The sequence below is a fragment of the Pavona decussata genome, unplaced genomic scaffold, assembly GCF_977016875.1.
Source record: "Pavona decussata unplaced genomic scaffold, jaPavDecu1.1 SCAFFOLD_109, whole genome shotgun sequence".
Taxonomy (NCBI): Eukaryota; Metazoa; Cnidaria; class Anthozoa; order Scleractinia; family Agariciidae; genus Pavona; species Pavona decussata.
The window spans coordinates 923,204-940,938 of record NW_028145523.1 but is presented as its reverse complement, the minus strand read 5'-3'; the positions used below and the strand labels follow the sequence as shown (position 1 = coordinate 940,938).

General features: G+C 41.3%; 3 protein-coding genes across 3 annotated transcripts; 2 read left to right on the top strand and 1 right to left on the bottom strand.

Moving 5' to 3' along the window:
* Positions 1-5,504, top strand: LOC146470935 (uncharacterized). Its single transcript, XM_085121483.1, has 2 exons — positions 1-2,698; positions 2,827-5,504. Exons 1-2 carry the CDS (start codon positions 1-3, stop codon positions 5,502-5,504), a joined length of 5,376 nt encoding a protein of 1,791 aa, XP_084977609.1.
* Positions 5,505-7,907: 2,403 nt separating this feature from the next.
* On the bottom strand, positions 7,908-10,015 carry LOC146470934 (uncharacterized). Its single transcript, XM_085121471.1, has 3 exons — positions 9,883-10,015; positions 9,635-9,737; positions 7,908-8,880 (listed from the first exon to the last, which is right to left on the bottom strand). The coding sequence occupies exons 2-3, from the start codon at positions 9,735-9,737 to the stop codon at positions 7,988-7,990; spliced, it is 996 nt and encodes a 331-aa protein (XP_084977597.1). The 5' UTR covers positions 9,883-10,015; the 3' UTR covers positions 7,908-7,987.
* A 1,597-nt stretch (positions 10,016-11,612) lies between these two features.
* LOC146470933 (uncharacterized) lies at positions 11,613-14,682 on the top strand. Its single transcript, XM_085121463.1, has 2 exons — positions 11,613-12,137; positions 13,099-14,682. The coding sequence occupies exons 1-2, from the start codon at positions 11,777-11,779 to the stop codon at positions 13,245-13,247; spliced, it is 510 nt and encodes a 169-aa protein (XP_084977589.1). The 5' UTR covers positions 11,613-11,776; the 3' UTR covers positions 13,248-14,682.
* Positions 14,683-17,735: the final 3,053 nt, after the last annotated feature.

The window sequence follows — 17,735 nt, the reverse complement described above, 5'->3', positions numbered from 1 at the left end:
ATGTTTACTATTGGTGAAACACGACCAAATTGTGATGCAAATGAACGACAGGAGCAAGCACATGGGACAAGACATATTCGCCGAGGGAGATTTAACAACGAAACTCCTGAACAACGTGAAGGGCGACTTCAGAATCAGCGCGAGCAGCGAAGAAGAAGGAGACATCAGGAAACCACAGAGCAAAGACAACATCGCTTGGCTCAGCAAAGACACCGCCGTCAGGAAGAAACAGAGGAGCAGAGGAACCGCAGATTGGAGTATCACAGGCAGTACAACCAAGGTAGGCGTGAATTAGAAACTTTAGAAGATAGGCAATTTAGGTTAGATTTAACTCGTGCTCGCTTCAATAACGAAACCTCCGTTGAACGTGAGCTTCGATTACATCGACTTCGAAGTAACCAGGCACAACGACTGATTAATGAGACCGAACAGGAACGATATTTACGATTACAAACTGTTCGAACAAACCAGACACAACGACGGATTAATGAGACTGAACAGGAACGAGAGTTGCGATTACAAACGCTTCGGACAAACCAGACACAACGACTGATTAATGAGACTGAACAGCAACGAGAATTGCGATTACAAACGCATCGGACAAACGAGCAACAACGACGAATTAATGAGACTGAACAGCAACGAGAATTGCGATTACAAACGCTTCGGACAAACCAGCAACAACGACTAATTAATGAAACTGAACAGGAACGAGATTTAAGATTACAAACGCTTCGGACAAACCAGACACAACGACTGATTAACGAGACCGAACAGGAACGAGAATTGCGATTACAAACGCTTCGGAGAAATCAGTCCATACGACTACAAGCAGAAAGTGAACAACAAAGGCATGACAGATTACAAATCGCTCGTGGCAACAGTGCTCGTAGAATAGAAGTTGAAACGAATGAAGAACGACAAAACAGACTCCAATTGCTTCAACAAAATGGTGCTATGTATAGAGAGACCGAGAGGCTAGAACATGTAGAAGATCAAAATAATCGCGACAGCTATCTTACCAACGGGTGGAGAAATGCAGAACAGCCTTTACATGAACAACAATGGGTTCAATCTGAGATGGAAAATTTCCACCGTGCAATGAACAAATTAGAACACCGACAATGTGTCACCTGTAAGGAAGCTTGGCCAACAAACACTGGTTTAACACTTCAGACTTTTGAATGCCTAAGATGTAAGCGTGATAAGGGGAACCCCAAATTATTCTCCCAGGAAAATGACATGGATCCGGGTTGTTTACCAACAGCGTTACAAGGCTTAACTGACATTGAGGAGATGCTTATCGCAAGAGCTTGCCCAATTATGTGTGTTTATCGGAAACATGGAGGACAAAGGGGTTATAAGGGACATGTTTTAAATCTTCCCCAAAACATTCAGGGTTTTCTCTCTAGACTTCCTCCTAATGTTGCACAACTACCTTACCTGATAATTCGAAAACATGGAGCTGACAACACACACAGAGATTGTAGAGTTAGAAGACAGAAGGTTCTTGAGGCAATCACATGGCTGAAGGATAACAATCCCTTTTATGCTGACATTCAAATTGACTATGAAGCTCTCCACTGTTTACCCATTGATGGAGTTCCGTCAGATCTCCCTACAGCTGAGGATCCACAGCCAAATGCACAGGAACACACTGCCGAAGAAGACACATCTCAGAACAATGATGATGATGAACATTCTCAGCACAGTCATTCCTTCCTCCCACTTCCTCAATCTCAACATACAGAACAGGATGCGATAAGGGCTTTAATCAATGGAGAAGATCCCTTAGACTGGCCATCCAATGATGGTGATCCTATCAATGAATTCCGTACAGCGGGTTTGGCTACTATGGCATTTCCAACTCTTTTCCCTTATGGAAAAGGAGATCCCACGAAGAAAACACGCCTTCGAGAAGTTTCTTTAACAGAAGGCTTCAAACACCTTATTAAGTATGTAGACTGTTTGACAGCAGGAACCTTTTCCTGGCGCTTTGCATCACACCCTCGATTTCCATATTGGGCACTCAACATGAAACAACGCCATCAACTGTTGTCCCAAGCACGCATCTATCTCACGCAAAATCCAGAAGACGCCAATTTAACAATCGAGGAACTTCGTCAAATGGTAGGACAGATGTCAGCCAACCAGCTCATGAATCGCCTTCAACGTTACGTTGCCAAGATTCAAGGAACAAAGCAGTACTGGTATCAACGCTACCAGGAACTGAAAGCTCTCATTGCACAAAAAGGGGCTCCCACCTTTTTCTTCACTTTCAGTGCAGCTGACAACTACTGGCCAGATTTACACCGACTACTACAGGAGCCAAACAATGCCACACCCTCCATTCGCATTAAAGCTGTAATAGACAATCCACGCTTGACAGATTCTTACTTTGTTTCAAGACTGGATGAATTTTCTAATGTTTGGCTAGATCGAGTGTTGCACACAGAATGGAAGTGGCATCGTTTCGAGTGGCAGGCGCGAGGCAGTATACACGCACATGGCTGTGCAAAGCTTACAAATGATCCAGGCCTCTGCAACCTCGTAAACACAGCTGTTCAGGGGTGGAAACTAGAGCAGATTCTGCAACTGCAAATACAACAACCAAGCTATGAACAGATGGCAGCTGACTTTCAACCCCAAATTGAAGCAGGCATCAAGCAACAACAACTGTTATCAAATATGCAGACTGGTTAGTAACCACAATTAATGAGGCCATTCCCCAGGAAAACTGGGTTGTCCCTTCCCCACATCCATCATCTTCACTAATTCAAAACTTTCAAAATTTCAATGATGACTATCAAGCCCTTGTCAATTCAGTTGAACGCCACACAAAATGCAGTACAGCATACTACCTTAGGAAGAAACCTGGACAGGAACCAGCATGCCGTTTCAATTTCCCAAAGGACTGTCAAGAAGAAACATCCCTTGACTTCCACCTGATAAGAAAAGCAGGCAGCGATGACCAGGAACTGACAGTTGAAGAAGTAACCCAAGCTCGAGTTAAAGTAACTCTAACTACCAAACGCAATGACAGTCGTATTAACTCCCACAACCGAGTAATGCTACAACACTGGAGAGCCAATGTTGATCTTCAAGCCATTGTTGATACTGACCAATGCATTCGCTACATGGCTAAGTATGCCACTAAAGGTGAACCAAGATCCCAGTCAGCCACCGAAATCCTGAGTCTCTGTGTAAACAAGCTTCATGACACAGACATGGCAACAACTGCATTGCGAAGTGCAATGATCCAAGTTGTTGGAGAGCGTGACATAGGATCACAAGAAACCGCTCACCTGCTTCTTGGAAAACCATTGTACTCATCCACATTCTCGTTTCTCTGTGTGTCATTAGATGGTAGTAGAAGAGTTCGGACAGGGCAAGACGAAAATGACAATCAAGGCGATGAAGCATTAGACCCTTCAGTACTTGATGCTTATTCTGTTCGAGCTAACTGGCAAGAACAGACCCCAAATATTCTTGATCTCAACTTGGTTCAATTTGCTTCAGCTTACTATGTCTCGAAAGGAGAGCTCAAACGTCGTAAACAAGAAGTAATCATTCGAACATTTCCCAATTTTTCCCCTAATCCATCCGGACCAAACTATGGAAAGTACTGTAAATATCAGCTGATTAAATACAAACCATGGTCTGGTGAAGTTAATACTGCTTGGAATGGACTTCAAGACTCAGATGACATTCACATACAATGTTACCATGGATTTCTTGCATTGGACAACGCTGGACATTACATGCCCATGTTGGCGCAAGAGCGACAACAAGCTCAACATTACACTGAGGAAGAACAAGACGAGGATGATGACGAAGATGACGAACCACAGCATGAAGAAGAACCTGAAGAGTGGATGCTCCTGTGCCGCTTAAATCAAGAATATGACCAAAGTGTCTCACAAGAAAACCCCAGTCAGCAAAACTTCCACTTTGACTGGACGACAGCAGGAAGGACAATGCCTCCTGGTTTAGTTCGTGACTCTGCAAATTGGATCACAAAAAGGAGAAATGAAGCACACGAAGACCCAACTGTTGTACACAGGAGACAACACCAGCCTGTTAATCCAGAACAACTAAATGTAGATCAGCGCCTTGCTTACAACATAGTAGCTATGCATCATGAAGCTCTCAACAGTGAGGCGCCAAATCAGCCTCTTTGCATGATAATTACAGGAACAGCAGGATCAGGCAAGTCATTTTTAATCAATGCATTAATGACCATTCTAGGAGATAAGTGTAAGCTGACAGGGACTACTGGAATTGCTGGATACAACATTCAGGGCTGCACATTACACTCTGCGTTGCAGCTGCCAGTGCGTAACCACAACAATTCTGACTTGCAAGGACAAGCACTACAACGATTACAACTTCGCTTCACTGGCAAGCATTACCTTATAACTGATGAGATGTCTATGCTCGGACAGAGGACATTGGCTTGGGTCGATAAGCGTCTGCGCCAGGCTACAGGTAAGCTTAATGAACCACTTGGAGGAATTTCAGTGATCTTGCTTGGAGATTTCGCACAATTGCCACCTGTTGGAGACAAGCCTATTTATGCCACATCGCCCAGTTCAATTCTAGGTCAACATGGTTTTTCAATATATACTCTTTTTGAAACAGTTGTGATGCTAAGGCAAAACATTAGACAGGCAGGAAATAATCCACAGGCTGAAGTTTTCCGAGAACTTCTTATGCGTATGCGAAATGGCCAGAGCACGCAATCAGACTGGCAACAACTTTGCGAACGTACACCACAGCACATCAACATGGACGACTTCACAGATGCCCCACGGTTATTTTTCGACAAAGCAAGTGTAGCAAACTACAATTATGAGAAACTTAGCAACCTAGCAACGCCAGTTGCTCGCATCTCTGCTGTTCATTCAGGCAGAAATGCAAAGGCCACCACATCAGATGATGCTGGAGGTCTTGAGGCTGTTATATTCCTCGCAAGAGGAGCAGCTGTAATGCTTACATGTAACCTTTGGCAGGAAGTTGGACTGTGTAATGGTGCATCAGGTGTTGTACATGACCTCATCTTCCATCCTGAGCGCCCTCCCCCCTGTTTGCCTATTGCAGCATTGGTGGATTTTCAGCACTACACAGGACCACCTTTCCTGCACACACACCCTCAGATTGTCCCCATACCCCCACACCTATTTGAATGGGAAACTGAAGGCCAACGATTGTCAAGACAGCAACTGCCACTTCGTTTAAGCTATGCAATGACCATTCACAAGTCGCAAGGCCAAACATTATCTACAGCGGTTATTGACCTAGGAAAAGCAGAAAGAGCTGCAGGATGTAGTTTTGTTGCACTCTCTAGAGTACGCTCTTTAGATAATGTAGTTCTACAGCCATTGTCCTTTCAAAGACTCCAGGCGATAGCTAAAAGCAAACAATTACAACAACGGCTAAGAGAAGAGGAACGATTACAACAACTGGCTGATGTCACCGCACGTCAACATCAGAACCGCCATTAATTTGCTCAATCAACAACCACCCATATTTCACAAATGAAGCCTCATCTTAAAATCTCATGTAGCAAGTATCTAAATGCTACATATTTTTTTCCTTCTTAAGGTAAGTGATTACAAGAAACGTGCATTTTTGAAGATTTCATTTCAGTGTTAAATTTATTTCATACATTTTAGTTCAGCTAGTGTTGCCAGTATGGATGTAGAATAAACAGAAATCTAACCATTCTAACCTCTTCTGCAAGGTAAGTGACAATAAAATTGCAGTTCAATGTCAAAACATAACTTTTGTAATTTATTACTTTTTGAAATTATATATCCAGGCGACAGTAAAAACAACTTCATTACTGAATAGTCATGAGGTGAGACTCACAGGAATGTACTTTTTTTACCCAAAAAATAGTAATTTTTTATCCAGTTAATTTTCCCCCAGTCTTGCCTCGCAACTATTCACTGAGCACTCATAACAAAGAGAAAATTACATCACCGTTATAATTGAAGGGGTGTGCAAAATAAGGCCCGTAGTGACTTTTGATGTAGGGTGAAATTCTCCTTTTGTTTCACAAGCTAATGCTAGGAAATTTGAAAGGAGAATTTAGCAACTTATCAGAAGTCACTTACTGCTTTTTTCCAGGCACCCCTTCAATTACAATGACTTCCCATACTGCCAACTAAAGTTGTCTACTTCAAATCAACTGCAATGTACATATTTTGTTTAAGCAAATAAAGCAGTTGCAACTATAACAAATCTTGTACTTATTGATTAGCATGGAATGAATGGGGTGGGGGGGGGGGGGTTAGTGGGTTTGGAGAGCAAAAAGATAAGCTACAGTTACATGTACCATATTCTGAGAGCTCTCTGTTAAATATCATTTGCAAAATATTGTACACTTTTACAAACCCAACTGTAACAAATGTTGTACTTATTGATGAGTATGGGGAGGGGGGGGGGGGGGTGTTTGTAGGGTTGGAGAGCAAAACCATAAGCTATGGTTAGATGTACCACCTTCTGAGAGCTCTCTGTTAAATATCATTTGCAACATATTGTACACTTTTACCAACCCTTTCACTACCAACATATGACAGCTAATTCTCATAAGTAATTTTATTCCTGAGATTTTGGTTTCATAGCAAAACACTATCCCCTTATTCTTTTAATTTTCTTAATTCTTATTACCTGTATGCTTGACAGTGTACTGAAATTATAGCGAGCATTTAAAATAATGCGGCTCACTTCTGTGAGTGAAAGGATTGGTGGGAAAGGGACACCGTTGTGCCATACCAAACAATACCAAATAATAGATACCATGATATCTATTATTTTGCTCTGTTAAATGCTTACACTCTATTGAGTGACTACTTCTCAAATCCGTAAAGAATAAGGAGATCAATCCAATTTATAGAACCCTCTGGTAAGGGATGCACCATTACAATTGTGAGGGGGGGGGGGGGGGAGCTTTCTGGAAAAATATGTCAGTTTTCCACAAACAGCAGGGTGCAATACTTTTTCGTACTTCCTTTCCAACGCAGGACTCTTTTTGCCTAAATGTTGGTTTTCCACGATTTTTTTCCATGATTTGGCACACCCCCCCCCCCCTTTCCTTCACATTTCTAACGCTGCATCCCTAGCGTGCTGTTAACTACAGTGTATCACTCTCATAGTCTATGGGAATGACATCACACAGCGTGGGTGTGGTCAAACCAATTTCACCAGGGTGCAGCTGTTCAAAGGTGACACTGCGGGAGAGGCAGTATTCTCTCCATCGCTGTAGTAAAAAACGAGACCATTGGCATTTTCTAGCTGCCGTTGGTCCTATCTTCACTACAAATCAATTGTACACCTACCCCTAGCTTCGCGAGGTTTTGCGAGTCACGTATTTCTAGTTTTAGTGCAGAATACTCCACGAGAACGCTTTGCTTTTCAGGCTGCATCTCACAAGTGAGGCTCAACCTACAGTTTTTAAAAGTTTTTTAAAAATATCTGCCAGTACAAGTTAAGCGAGTGTTTAACTCGTTTTCAGATAACACTGGCCTTGGAAATGAGTCAAGCAAAGGGCAAAATAAATTAATGTTCAGAGGAACATTATATCGGACGGTTCTGTAATTGACAATCTAGAAAACAGTTTGCAGATTTTTTTCGCCGCACTAAAAAAAAATCTATTTTTTTTCCAAAATGTTGTTGGAGGTCATTTGTAGTGACTAACTACGAACGTAAAAAGTTACAAAAGATTCTTGTATAAGGGATAAAGGTTTGAGGAAGCTTCTGTTAATAATCATTATTTGGATAAATAACGGCCTTCTCAGTTATTTTACACTGAAAGCCGCTGATATCAAAATACATTCCCGCCTCACCCCCCCCCCCCACCCAAGGACTCTCCTGTCCAACCCCTCCCTCCCTAAACACCCCCAATTGTTTTCTTTCAGTTTTTTGTAGTCTAACAAGATTATAAAATATCAATGTTCTAGGATCAGGCAAGAGTGAGTTCGTTTTAAATCTCATTTTCGTAATGAACAAAATCAGCCACTTCTCCAGAACAAAACGGTTCCTTGGGACTCGAGACAGCGGCCTCAATATCAACAGACATCTCAATTCTGGGCGCTGAAGAACATGCACACTCTTGCAACTCCACGTCTTCCCAGTTCAGCACTCCATAAAAGGGCAGAAGGCTCATATAGTACCTCCTGATTAAGTCTGATTCGCCGTGAATCGCTTCAGCCAAGTTACTAACCCCAGTGAAGGGAAGCTGTCCAAGACTATAGAAATTCATCATACTTTGAAGGTCCGGCCTGTTACTTGGGGTTCTACACTGAAACGCATTCCGCATCAAATTTTGACGGCGAAGTCTCTCCCTAGCCCAGTGGCGCGCAATCACATCCTGTCTTGTTTGTGCCGGGAATAGTTTCGTTGCTGTTTCCTGTGGAGGCTGCTCATCTCTTGATGTGTGTCCCAAAGCTTCTGCCAAGTCACCAACTCCGTAAAACGGTAATTGCTGAAAATTTTGACGATTTATGACCATTGGTAGAAGAAGCCGACCGCCTTCAAGAAAAGCCCTCCTTCTTTCTGTAAAATCCTCCATAATCTGCTCAAGTTCATCATTAGTAAAAAGATGATCACTGTCCTCACTCTCAGAAAACAGGGATATGTTGTCTGCACATCTGCCACAAGTCCACGTGATCTGATCCGACTCCGCGACCAGCTGAGGCATACCAAATATGGCTACGTACACCTTGCCCCCGAGCCATATAAGAAAGCCAACGAATAAAATGAAGCCGAAGCAACTGAATAGGATTATTACGGCCCAGGGTTGATTTTCGTTCTCTTTGTTGTTTGTAGTTGAAGGGTAACCAGCTGAAGAAGCGTTGGAAGGGATTGAGGTAGCGTCTACAAAGGACAAAGAAATGATTTAAAAAAGTGTCGAAATTTTAATTAAAAGCAAAAAATATGACAATTTGGCAATAAGATAGAGTCGATCATTGATTATGTTACTGCTCTACCATCTTGCAAAATTAAACCCTAAGATTTTTGCTTGTCTTCTCTCTGTGAATTAATTTCAGGGAACTTTTCTTTTCAATGGCGGACCTCAAACAATGTTCTAAGCACACGCAAACGGTAAAGATCCTTATATACATACATTGCATTTCAGCTTTCTCACCAGATATATTGAAACAGGACACTTGTGTCTTGTGAGAAAACTAAGAAGCGGAGTTATTCGATTAACCGCCCACCTCGAATAAGCGCCCACCCTACTCCCTCCTCACAAAAAACATTTCTGTACTAGCCCAGCGTGAAGTAAGAGGACCGTCAGTTTTGTTCAAAAATATAATTGGTTTTAGATTCGGTAGTAAATAAAGTTTTATATTGCTGTTTATGGCTTATTTATGTTAGCTTTTGCTCTTCGTTTTGTCTTGGTGAAGCGAAATAAACTTGTTAGCCTTTGTTTTGTTATTCTCTTATTTTAAAATGCCCTCGCTTGGGGAAAATTTTGGGAAATAATAAGCGCCCACCTCGAATAACCGCCAACCCGTACGGGTCGCAAAATCAAAATAAGAGCCCAAGGCGGTCCATTGAATAAATACGGTATTTAGGCCAAGAAGATAACATGTAGAACAAAAATTGAAAATAAACTTTGGCCTACCTGGCTGGTTATCCTGTGCGACTGAGCGTCCATTGCACAGAACATTGCAGATTAAAATAAGAACCAACACGACACCCCTGAGTTGGGTGCGACGTTCCATCATCTTAAAATAAATTGAAACCGTTTTATTTACCAAGATTTAGCCAGCATTAAATAACGGCAAATTGCTCGTTACAGAGTCTAAATGGCTCATTAACGAAACTGAATTTAAATCAGGAAAAGAGGATAAAAAATTTCATCACGCTCACCTCAGAAGTATTACTTCTCAATATTACACTTTTTCTTCCAAGTCTGGAAATACATCTTCTGAAAATTGCCAAAATTTACAGCGTCTTTTACTGAGCTCCAAAACAATCGTCTAACGTGTTCAGGAGCTTGTTGAGAATAACCATTGATGGCACACCACCCACGTAACAAACGCTCGTGCTGCGCGCGCGCTCGAGATCGCGCCGCTGCTCGTGGTTCTTCCCCAATATGTCGTTAACTTGCGGAGGTTTTGAGGCAGCGACAATCATTTCAAGTCCATAAACGAGAGCCATTTGACTCTCGCAGGGCCGGCCAGGATCCACTCATAGTGACCTTCAACGCTTGTTGTCTCTAGGTTTTTTTTTTTGTTTAAACCTGACTGAAGCCGCGGAGGCTATACGAGTAGGGATCATGGAAACGAGTTCAGCTTTGGCAGAAGTAAAAGTATCGATCGTTCGTAACAAAAAGTTAAAAGTCTTAGCATAGTGATCTTCACAAATGCCCATCCTTTTAGTTTCTGGTCTGGTGATGACTTTATTCGTTTTTTGCTGATATCATCTCTTGTGAGGGAGCAGACGGTGTTAAGAGGCCGCGTTCTGCTGCCACTGCAAGGGTTACCGAGAAGCATGCAACTAATTTCAAGTGAATTCTGGGTTAGATAGTATCAAATTGGTCATGAGTAACCGATAGAACTTTGGAGAAATACCATAAAAATAAAAGCATAATAAGTTTTTGTGCTGAATGGATCATGAACACAGGTAGTCAATGTTCCCCTGATACTGTGATTTACGTATGAAAAGAAAATAGAATTTAAATTGAGAAATCATTTAAACAGGTTTCAAAGGCCGTTGCAAAGAGAACAAGAATGGCGTTCTCTTTGAATATCTTCTTCTTGTTCAAATTGTGAAGCGAACCCGAAAGGTCATAAGCTTGAGGTAAATAATTCCAGTCCGGGCCACGACGAGGATGATTTTTTTCTTCCGAATACTTGGTAATACACTGGCAGCCCAAGCTCACTATCCGACAACATGAACGTGAAATCGATGGATAGTAAGACTTTGTACGTTTTTGTTTTGGTGAAAAAAAAAAAAGAGCCGCGGTCATGTTTAAAGGCTTGAATAGAATGAGATTATGGTTCAAGTTAGCAGAGATTTAGGGCGAAATGATGGAAGGTGAAGTTACGATGGAGAAACGTCTGAGGGTGTTTCGAGCTCGTTTGCAGGTTGTTTTTGACTGTGCTAAGTCAAGTTTTACTACATTGTAGTTAACTTTTACCTACCAAAATCCCTCCTACTCGACTAGCTGCCCCTGGTTCTTCGAGGATCGGAAAATTTGCACACGAGTGAAATGATACATGCGAATGCTTAGTAGCCAAGCTTTGAAATGTGAATAACCCACGTAATCAGACGTGCAGAATTCTTTACCTGCTTGAAACATCCTCTGTTAATAGTTCATTTACTGGATGGCTCTTTAGGGATCCCGTTTGCCTTTTTATATAAATTATTCTGGTTATTTTTTTGCCTCTTTTTCCAAGTTACGCGCTCTGCCTAGTCTGGTAGAATATTTTTACCCACCCCCACCCCTTCGGCGACGTTCCGGTTTGCCTAGGCTAAATTTTGCTTCCCATATCTTAGTTTCGCTACGGCAGAGAGTGATGTTTTGGTAGTGAGGATAGTTTTAACGTCAAATTGCATATAGGAGTGGGCTTTCGTTGCTCCCGGTGAACAATTCTTTAGGAAGTGAAGAGCCACAAACGCGCTGTCAAACGTATCCCGTCCAGCCTTCATCTTACCACTCGTTCCCACGCATGCGCGTTACATCCAGGCCTTCTTGTACGTCAACTTATATGTTGTTTTATTTCCTCACCTACGTGTAGAGCTGAATGACAAAACTACGATGTATTCAGTGAACCTTCCTCTCCATGGACAGCCTTCTAAACTAGATGACCTTCATTACAATCTCATGGGTGACTTTTTGCGAAGTGATCACGTGCCATTCTGGAACAGCTTTCCTTCCTTGAGTGCAATCTTCCTTAGTGACACCGCTGACCACACGGGCTACATGAGATCATGTTACCATGAAGACTGCAACAACGTTTCTAGGGTGACCCCTAAAACGCTCCAATTCTTGCAGAAGACTAGTGACGTCATATTGGCCGTGGTTAACGACGCCACCAAGCTGTCATGCCCACCGAAAGGGAGCCGGCTCCCTCTGACAAAAGGGCTTCCTCCGACCACAGTACTTCCCCAGACCACAGGTGGGAGAATGAGCACCAGTTTAGCACACTAGGGCGTCTTGGATTATTTCAGGGCAGTATCAACGTACAACTGGTCTAAAATATGAATTTACTGAAGCGGAGCCTAATTCTATTTTGCAAGTTTAAGAGAGAACGTATTTTATTTATTTACTCATTTATTTATTTATTTATTTTGTGGTTGTGTGTTTGTTTGGTCATATATTATTGTTTGACGTTTTCCGTGACGGTAAAGGAATCCAAAAGTTTTTCTCTTCCTCTGCGATAAAGTAATTGGTTTATACAAGTGGGCTAGGTTGGGCGTACGAAACGCAATAAGATACGAAATGAGCTCATTCCAATTATTTAGGTGCCATTTTGATTATGCACCCTCCACCACTAGTGGGTTTAATTTTTAACAAGTAAATGTATAAAAAAACAAAGTATAATGTACTTTGTGAAAACATGGTCAGCGGCGAGGACTCGAACCGCAGTCTCCTGCATTCTGAATACAGCTGTTTCGATGAAAGTTGTCCAAAAAGAGCGTAAAAGCGTACGCGACGATGCTGAAAGGTAGTCTGGGAAACACCCAGATTCTGAGCTTTTGTTGAAATTTATTGGGTATTTCCCAGGCTACCTTTCGGCATTATCGCGTACGCCTTTACGCTTTTTTGGACAACCTTTATCGAAACAGCTGTATACGTTATAACCGCTACACCACAGGCGAACCTTACAATAGGAACGGGTGAAATGACCGTGAAATAGCACGACTATTGACTCTTACATCATTAAGGTCACGGGATCGCTCATCACGGAGAGTCTGGTTTCATTTAAGATCGACTAACAGCAAGCTCAACATTCGAATTAATACATAACATGAAACAGACGGAAAGGAACATATTTCTAGCACCTCTTTAGAGAATAAGACATTGTGGCTTTTGACCATCAGACTCACAGGTTTTTTACTTGCATTCTTTCCTTACAGCACAGGGCATGAAGGCGTGGCAAGTTGCGTTGCTTGCTGTTGGTATGCTTTTGCTTGGTATGCTAATCGCAGGAGCAGCGTTCGTCTGTTATCTCCGTTGGGTGAAGACCCAGAGCCCATTGGTGGCCGGAGACCAGTTGCAGTTATGAGCCTCAATCAAGACGTTACCAAAGCCGTCTAGTCTTGCATGTCTGATCACCGGAATATTTAGAGTTATCAGTTAGAGTTCGAAGTTATTGCTTTCGCTTGATCTTGAGTCATGTCAGCTCTCGCAAGTTAACTCTCTTCAGACAAGTTTGAACGTTCGCATGAATTTTGCCCTTGTCTTCTAAAGCGACGGAGACAGTTTTTATTTCTTTGTAGAAGTGGCTTTAAATACTTAGGATACGTAGGCAGACTCATAAAAAGACAGAGTAACTTTGACATTCTAGAGCGGCCAATCTCATTTAGATAGCCGACAATATTTAATTTAACACTCCGAGAGTCGCACGAGGGGAAGCCATCAATTTAAATTTCGCGTGTCATATGGAAATAAAGGCGTCTTTAAATTTTCGTTCTTCCCAAAAACTATAGCAGACTGGAACTGCCTCCCAGAGGCCATTGTTTCGTCAACCTCTTTGGACATATTTAAACATAGGTTATTAGCTTTTCTTAAGTATTAGTATATAGTTTATATAGTTTTCTTTATTTGACTTTTATATCATTATTTTATATATTGATATATCTGTATTTTATTCATTTACTAATTTTATTTATTTTTACGGTTGGTGTGATATCTGTTGATTTTACCGTCCAAATAACATGTAAATGTAAATGTAAATGTAAACGTAAACATGTAAATGTAAATTTGCCAAACCAAACCAATCTTTCCCACTCGCAGGGTCTTCAGTTTGCTCCCCCGTGTTGCCGGCCTCGCCCAAGGGTCTGGTACATGGGAAGAGTAATCTCGTACCTAGATCTTCTCACTCCTCGGGAAAGAACATCTTGTAAAATCGATCACATTCTCCAATCTGATTGGAGAATGAACATGGTGCGATGCAAGTAGCGTCAACCATTTTCAACTTTGTTTGCATGCGTATAGGCGCATGACTTACAAGTTTTTCAGTATAAACATACATTTTTTTAGTATTTTCTCTCTGTAAAAAGTTCTTTGAGAATTTTTGCTTGGACCAAAATATACAATAGACACTTGAAGCCTCATCAAGCCTCATCATTAGAAACGTCATCAACGTACCGGTACGGACGGACAAACTTTACCGTTCATGACCCATCTTTCAGCCAATTTCGACCAACCAACACACTGTTAAGGACTCCTTTAGTTTTGCAGACTGGTCCAAAAAGTACAAACATAGCAATGGAATAAGGTGCTCTTTGGATGTCTGCTGGCTTTTTAAAGCCTTGAAATGTGCCACTTGATGAAACAATACATATTCTTAAGACCTTGTTAGAGTTTGCCACTACAAAAGCCATTTTATTTTTGATGGCAGTCAGTATTTGCTAACATTTTCGTGTGTCACTTTGAAGACTGAAAGATGGGTCATGAACGGTAAAGTTTGTCCTTCACTACGGTACCGGTACGTTGACACTTATGTTAAACAATAAAAATACGAACAATGTAGAAACTCACACTTGTATTATTTCATCATTGGTTTTCTTCGGTTTATCTATTGTTCGGTGTTGGGAAGTTATATAATACATGCTTTATTTACGGGAATATTCGAATCAAAGGGATAAAAATATTAAAACTTTCAATAGTTTGTCCTTCTATTTGTGCTTTAGTATAATGCTGATCTAGCTGTGATCAAATGTTGTTTTCTCCTGGTATAGATTTGGTATAAGCAGGTGTTCTGTTTTGGATTGTTTCCCAGGAAACTGATCCTTCTACCAAATATGTTTAAAATACGTTTTTCCTCAATAACAATACATTGTTTACATGGGGTCAACTTGTAATTCTTCGTGTTAACCTTTCTCAGGAATTTGCCCCTTGGTTAGGCATTCAGTTGCCGAGTAGTTCTTCCCTCCGTAGATAGCTGTCCGTCTTCCGTTCGGTTCAAGCCTACCAAGTAAAGCAGAGGACACCAAGTAAGCATTTTTCTAACAGATACCTATGCAAGTTTATGCTGACCTCAGGAGTTGCAGATGATTGCCCTTACAAGGATTGGACTCGTTCTGAACAATTGAGGATTCCATGAACTGACTTCATACATTGGTTAATTTATATTTAAGTTCTTCTAGATTTGTTATTATATTTGCGCTCCTCGAGTGCGTACGTCATTCCGTTTCAGTACTTTCGCTTAAATTTATCTCCAATTTGTTAGAACGTTTCTCGTCTAACCAAGGGGGTTACTAGCTCAGTGTACTCCTGTTGTTGGTTAAGTTCAATAGGCACACACAATTGTTGTTCAAGGCTTGTCTGTATTCTTACAAGTTCTCTTTACAGCTTCAATACAACATTCTCTCGCGAAGAACTTCTCGCGTTGCTTTTATGTTGGTTGGAGTATGATTGACAACCTACTGTCAAAAACTCATCAACTACTAACATAGGCTTACGTAAGCCCTTCTATGATTGGTTAGTGTTGGAATTGGTAATGGGTACCTTCCCTTTATTTACTGTGAAAAATGTACCGTTGTTTCAAGATTTTCACTAGGTTCTTCGATATGTCCAACCAAAAAAAAGCAACGGGAGAAATATAAAAATTACAATGAATATTTGTATCGATAAAAACTACACATTGACAATCATGAGTTTGTAATATACTCGGATGAAGTTTCAAGCAGTGTCCAGTGTTGTTGTTGCAAAACAACAACTTTCTGAGAAGAAAGGCGGTACTACAAGTCCACGCCTATTTCCATAAATTAAAGTGTACGTGCTTACAACTTTCAGCTACCTTATTAAAAATACAATACGTGGTTACAGAACAAAAAGTATTGACATTGACAGTCACCTTCAAATGAAAAGATCTTAATTAAGATTGTTTTTATTAAAATCATAAATACAGTAAAAACTAACTTAAATAACAAGATATTGGCTGGTATAGATTCGATAAGAAGCACTGAATATCTTTACTAGAAAACGATGAAAAACAAGAAGGGTCGGCTATTTCCAGGCAAATGCCTGAGAAAGGTTAACTTAAGGTCAGATACGAAGAATTACAAGTTGACCCCATGTAAACAATGTATTGTTATTGAGGAAAAACGTATTTTAAACATATTTGGTAGAAGGATCAGTTTCCTGGGAAACAATCCAAAACAGAACACCTGCTTATACCAAATCTATACCAGGAGAAAACAACATTTGATCACAGCTAGATCAGCATTATACTAAAGCACAAATAGAAGGACAAACTATTGAAAGTTTTAATATTTTTATCCCTTTGATTCGAATATTCCCGTAAATAAAGCATGTATTATATAACTTCCCAACACCGAACAATAGATAAACCGAAGAAAACCAATTGTGAAACAATGCAAGTGTGAGTTTCTACATTGTTCGTATTTTTATTGTTTAACACTTATACCATGTTTGACAGCAAAGACACTGCTTATGAGTTCTTGCAGTATCTCAACAGTCGCCACAAGATCCCACAAGGGTATCAAATTTACCATTGAAGTTAAACAGTATAATGAGATTCCATTTACGCTGCCCAAAACACAGGCAGCCCAAGTTCGCGTCACTAGAGAGCGTGTGATATTTAATTGGAACGATGACCTTTGCGTGCAAGCGGTTTTGGGTTAGAGGCAGCCGTTGAGAATTTAAACGCGGTTAATGTAAGACTTTGTATGGGAAATAAACTACTCTCGATTCAGAAGCTTAAATAACGCTAAATTTAACTTTCATTCAATAAAATGAATAAAACTGACTCACCTCTGGTGTATTCTTGCGCGTTACTAAAAGACCCTGAGTGTTGGTCCGGCCGGGGTTTGAACCCACGACCTCTCGCACGGTAGTCCGGTACTCTACAACTGAAGTAACCGGTCGGCGGTCTGATAAACATCTTTGTCATATGTCAGTATGTACGTTTTGGTTAGCATTTTTGGCCCTGACTGTGCACAAACACGATAGATTTTAACAGTGTTGGAGCAACTGACCAAACTGACCTGTTAGGATATTCAACTGCTGTGTGAACGTTAAAACAAAGCTGGCATTGTTCACGGTAGCGGCCCAGCATTAATTACAGCACCATTGTCTTCATGCCGGGCAAGGTTTCATAACCAGTCCCTTAATTTAGTATGGCTGCTGTCACTACTTTTAACTACAGCGGCCCCGCTATTCTCCGTGACAGTCATTCTCCTGCTGTTATACCTAGCCTGCGAGCAAGCTCCGGCTTGGGGTTGGGGGGCGCTCCCCACCCCCAAGAGAGCTTGCTCGCAGGCTATGTTATACCATATTTTTTTTTCTTAGAGAGCCACAAAGCTCAAAGAGGTGCACCGCCATGTACAGACCAGTACTTTCTCCCTCGCAGCCGTTTTTTGGGCTGTCACGCAACGCTTCTTTTGGGGGGAGCGTTGCGTAACAGCCCAAGAAACGGCTGCGAGGGAGACTGTGTACAGGCAGTCTTCCCAGTCGTCCTAAAATAAGTGACTGATTAGATGTGACGTCAGCTCTGTCTGGTCAATTGTCACTCATCAATATTCCT

What these genes read in the sequence shown, in the direction of transcription:
- LOC146470935 (XM_085121483.1), top strand. Translation starts at nt 1, where the DNA reads ATGTTTACTATTGGTGAAACACGACCAAATTGTGATGCAAATGAACGA. An exon ending in GTTATCAAATATGCAGACTG is followed by an intron (nt 2,699 to 2,826) that starts GTTAGTAACCAC and finishes TTGTCAATTCAG; the next exon opens with TTGAACGCCACACAAAATGC.
- LOC146470934 (XM_085121471.1), bottom strand. Translation starts at nt 9,737, where the DNA reads ATGATGGAACGTCGCACCCAACTCAGGGGTGTCGTGTTGGTTCTTATT. An exon ending in CGCACAGGATAACCAGCCAG is followed by an intron (nt 8,881 to 9,634) that starts GTAGGCCAAAGT and finishes TGTCCTTTGTAG; the next exon opens with ACGCTACCTCAATCCCTTCC.
- LOC146470933 (XM_085121463.1), top strand. Translation starts at nt 11,777, where the DNA reads ATGTATTCAGTGAACCTTCCTCTCCATGGACAGCCTTCTAAACTAGAT. An exon ending in AGTACTTCCCCAGACCACAG is followed by an intron (nt 12,138 to 13,098) that starts GTGGGAGAATGA and finishes CTTTCCTTACAG; the next exon opens with CACAGGGCATGAAGGCGTGG.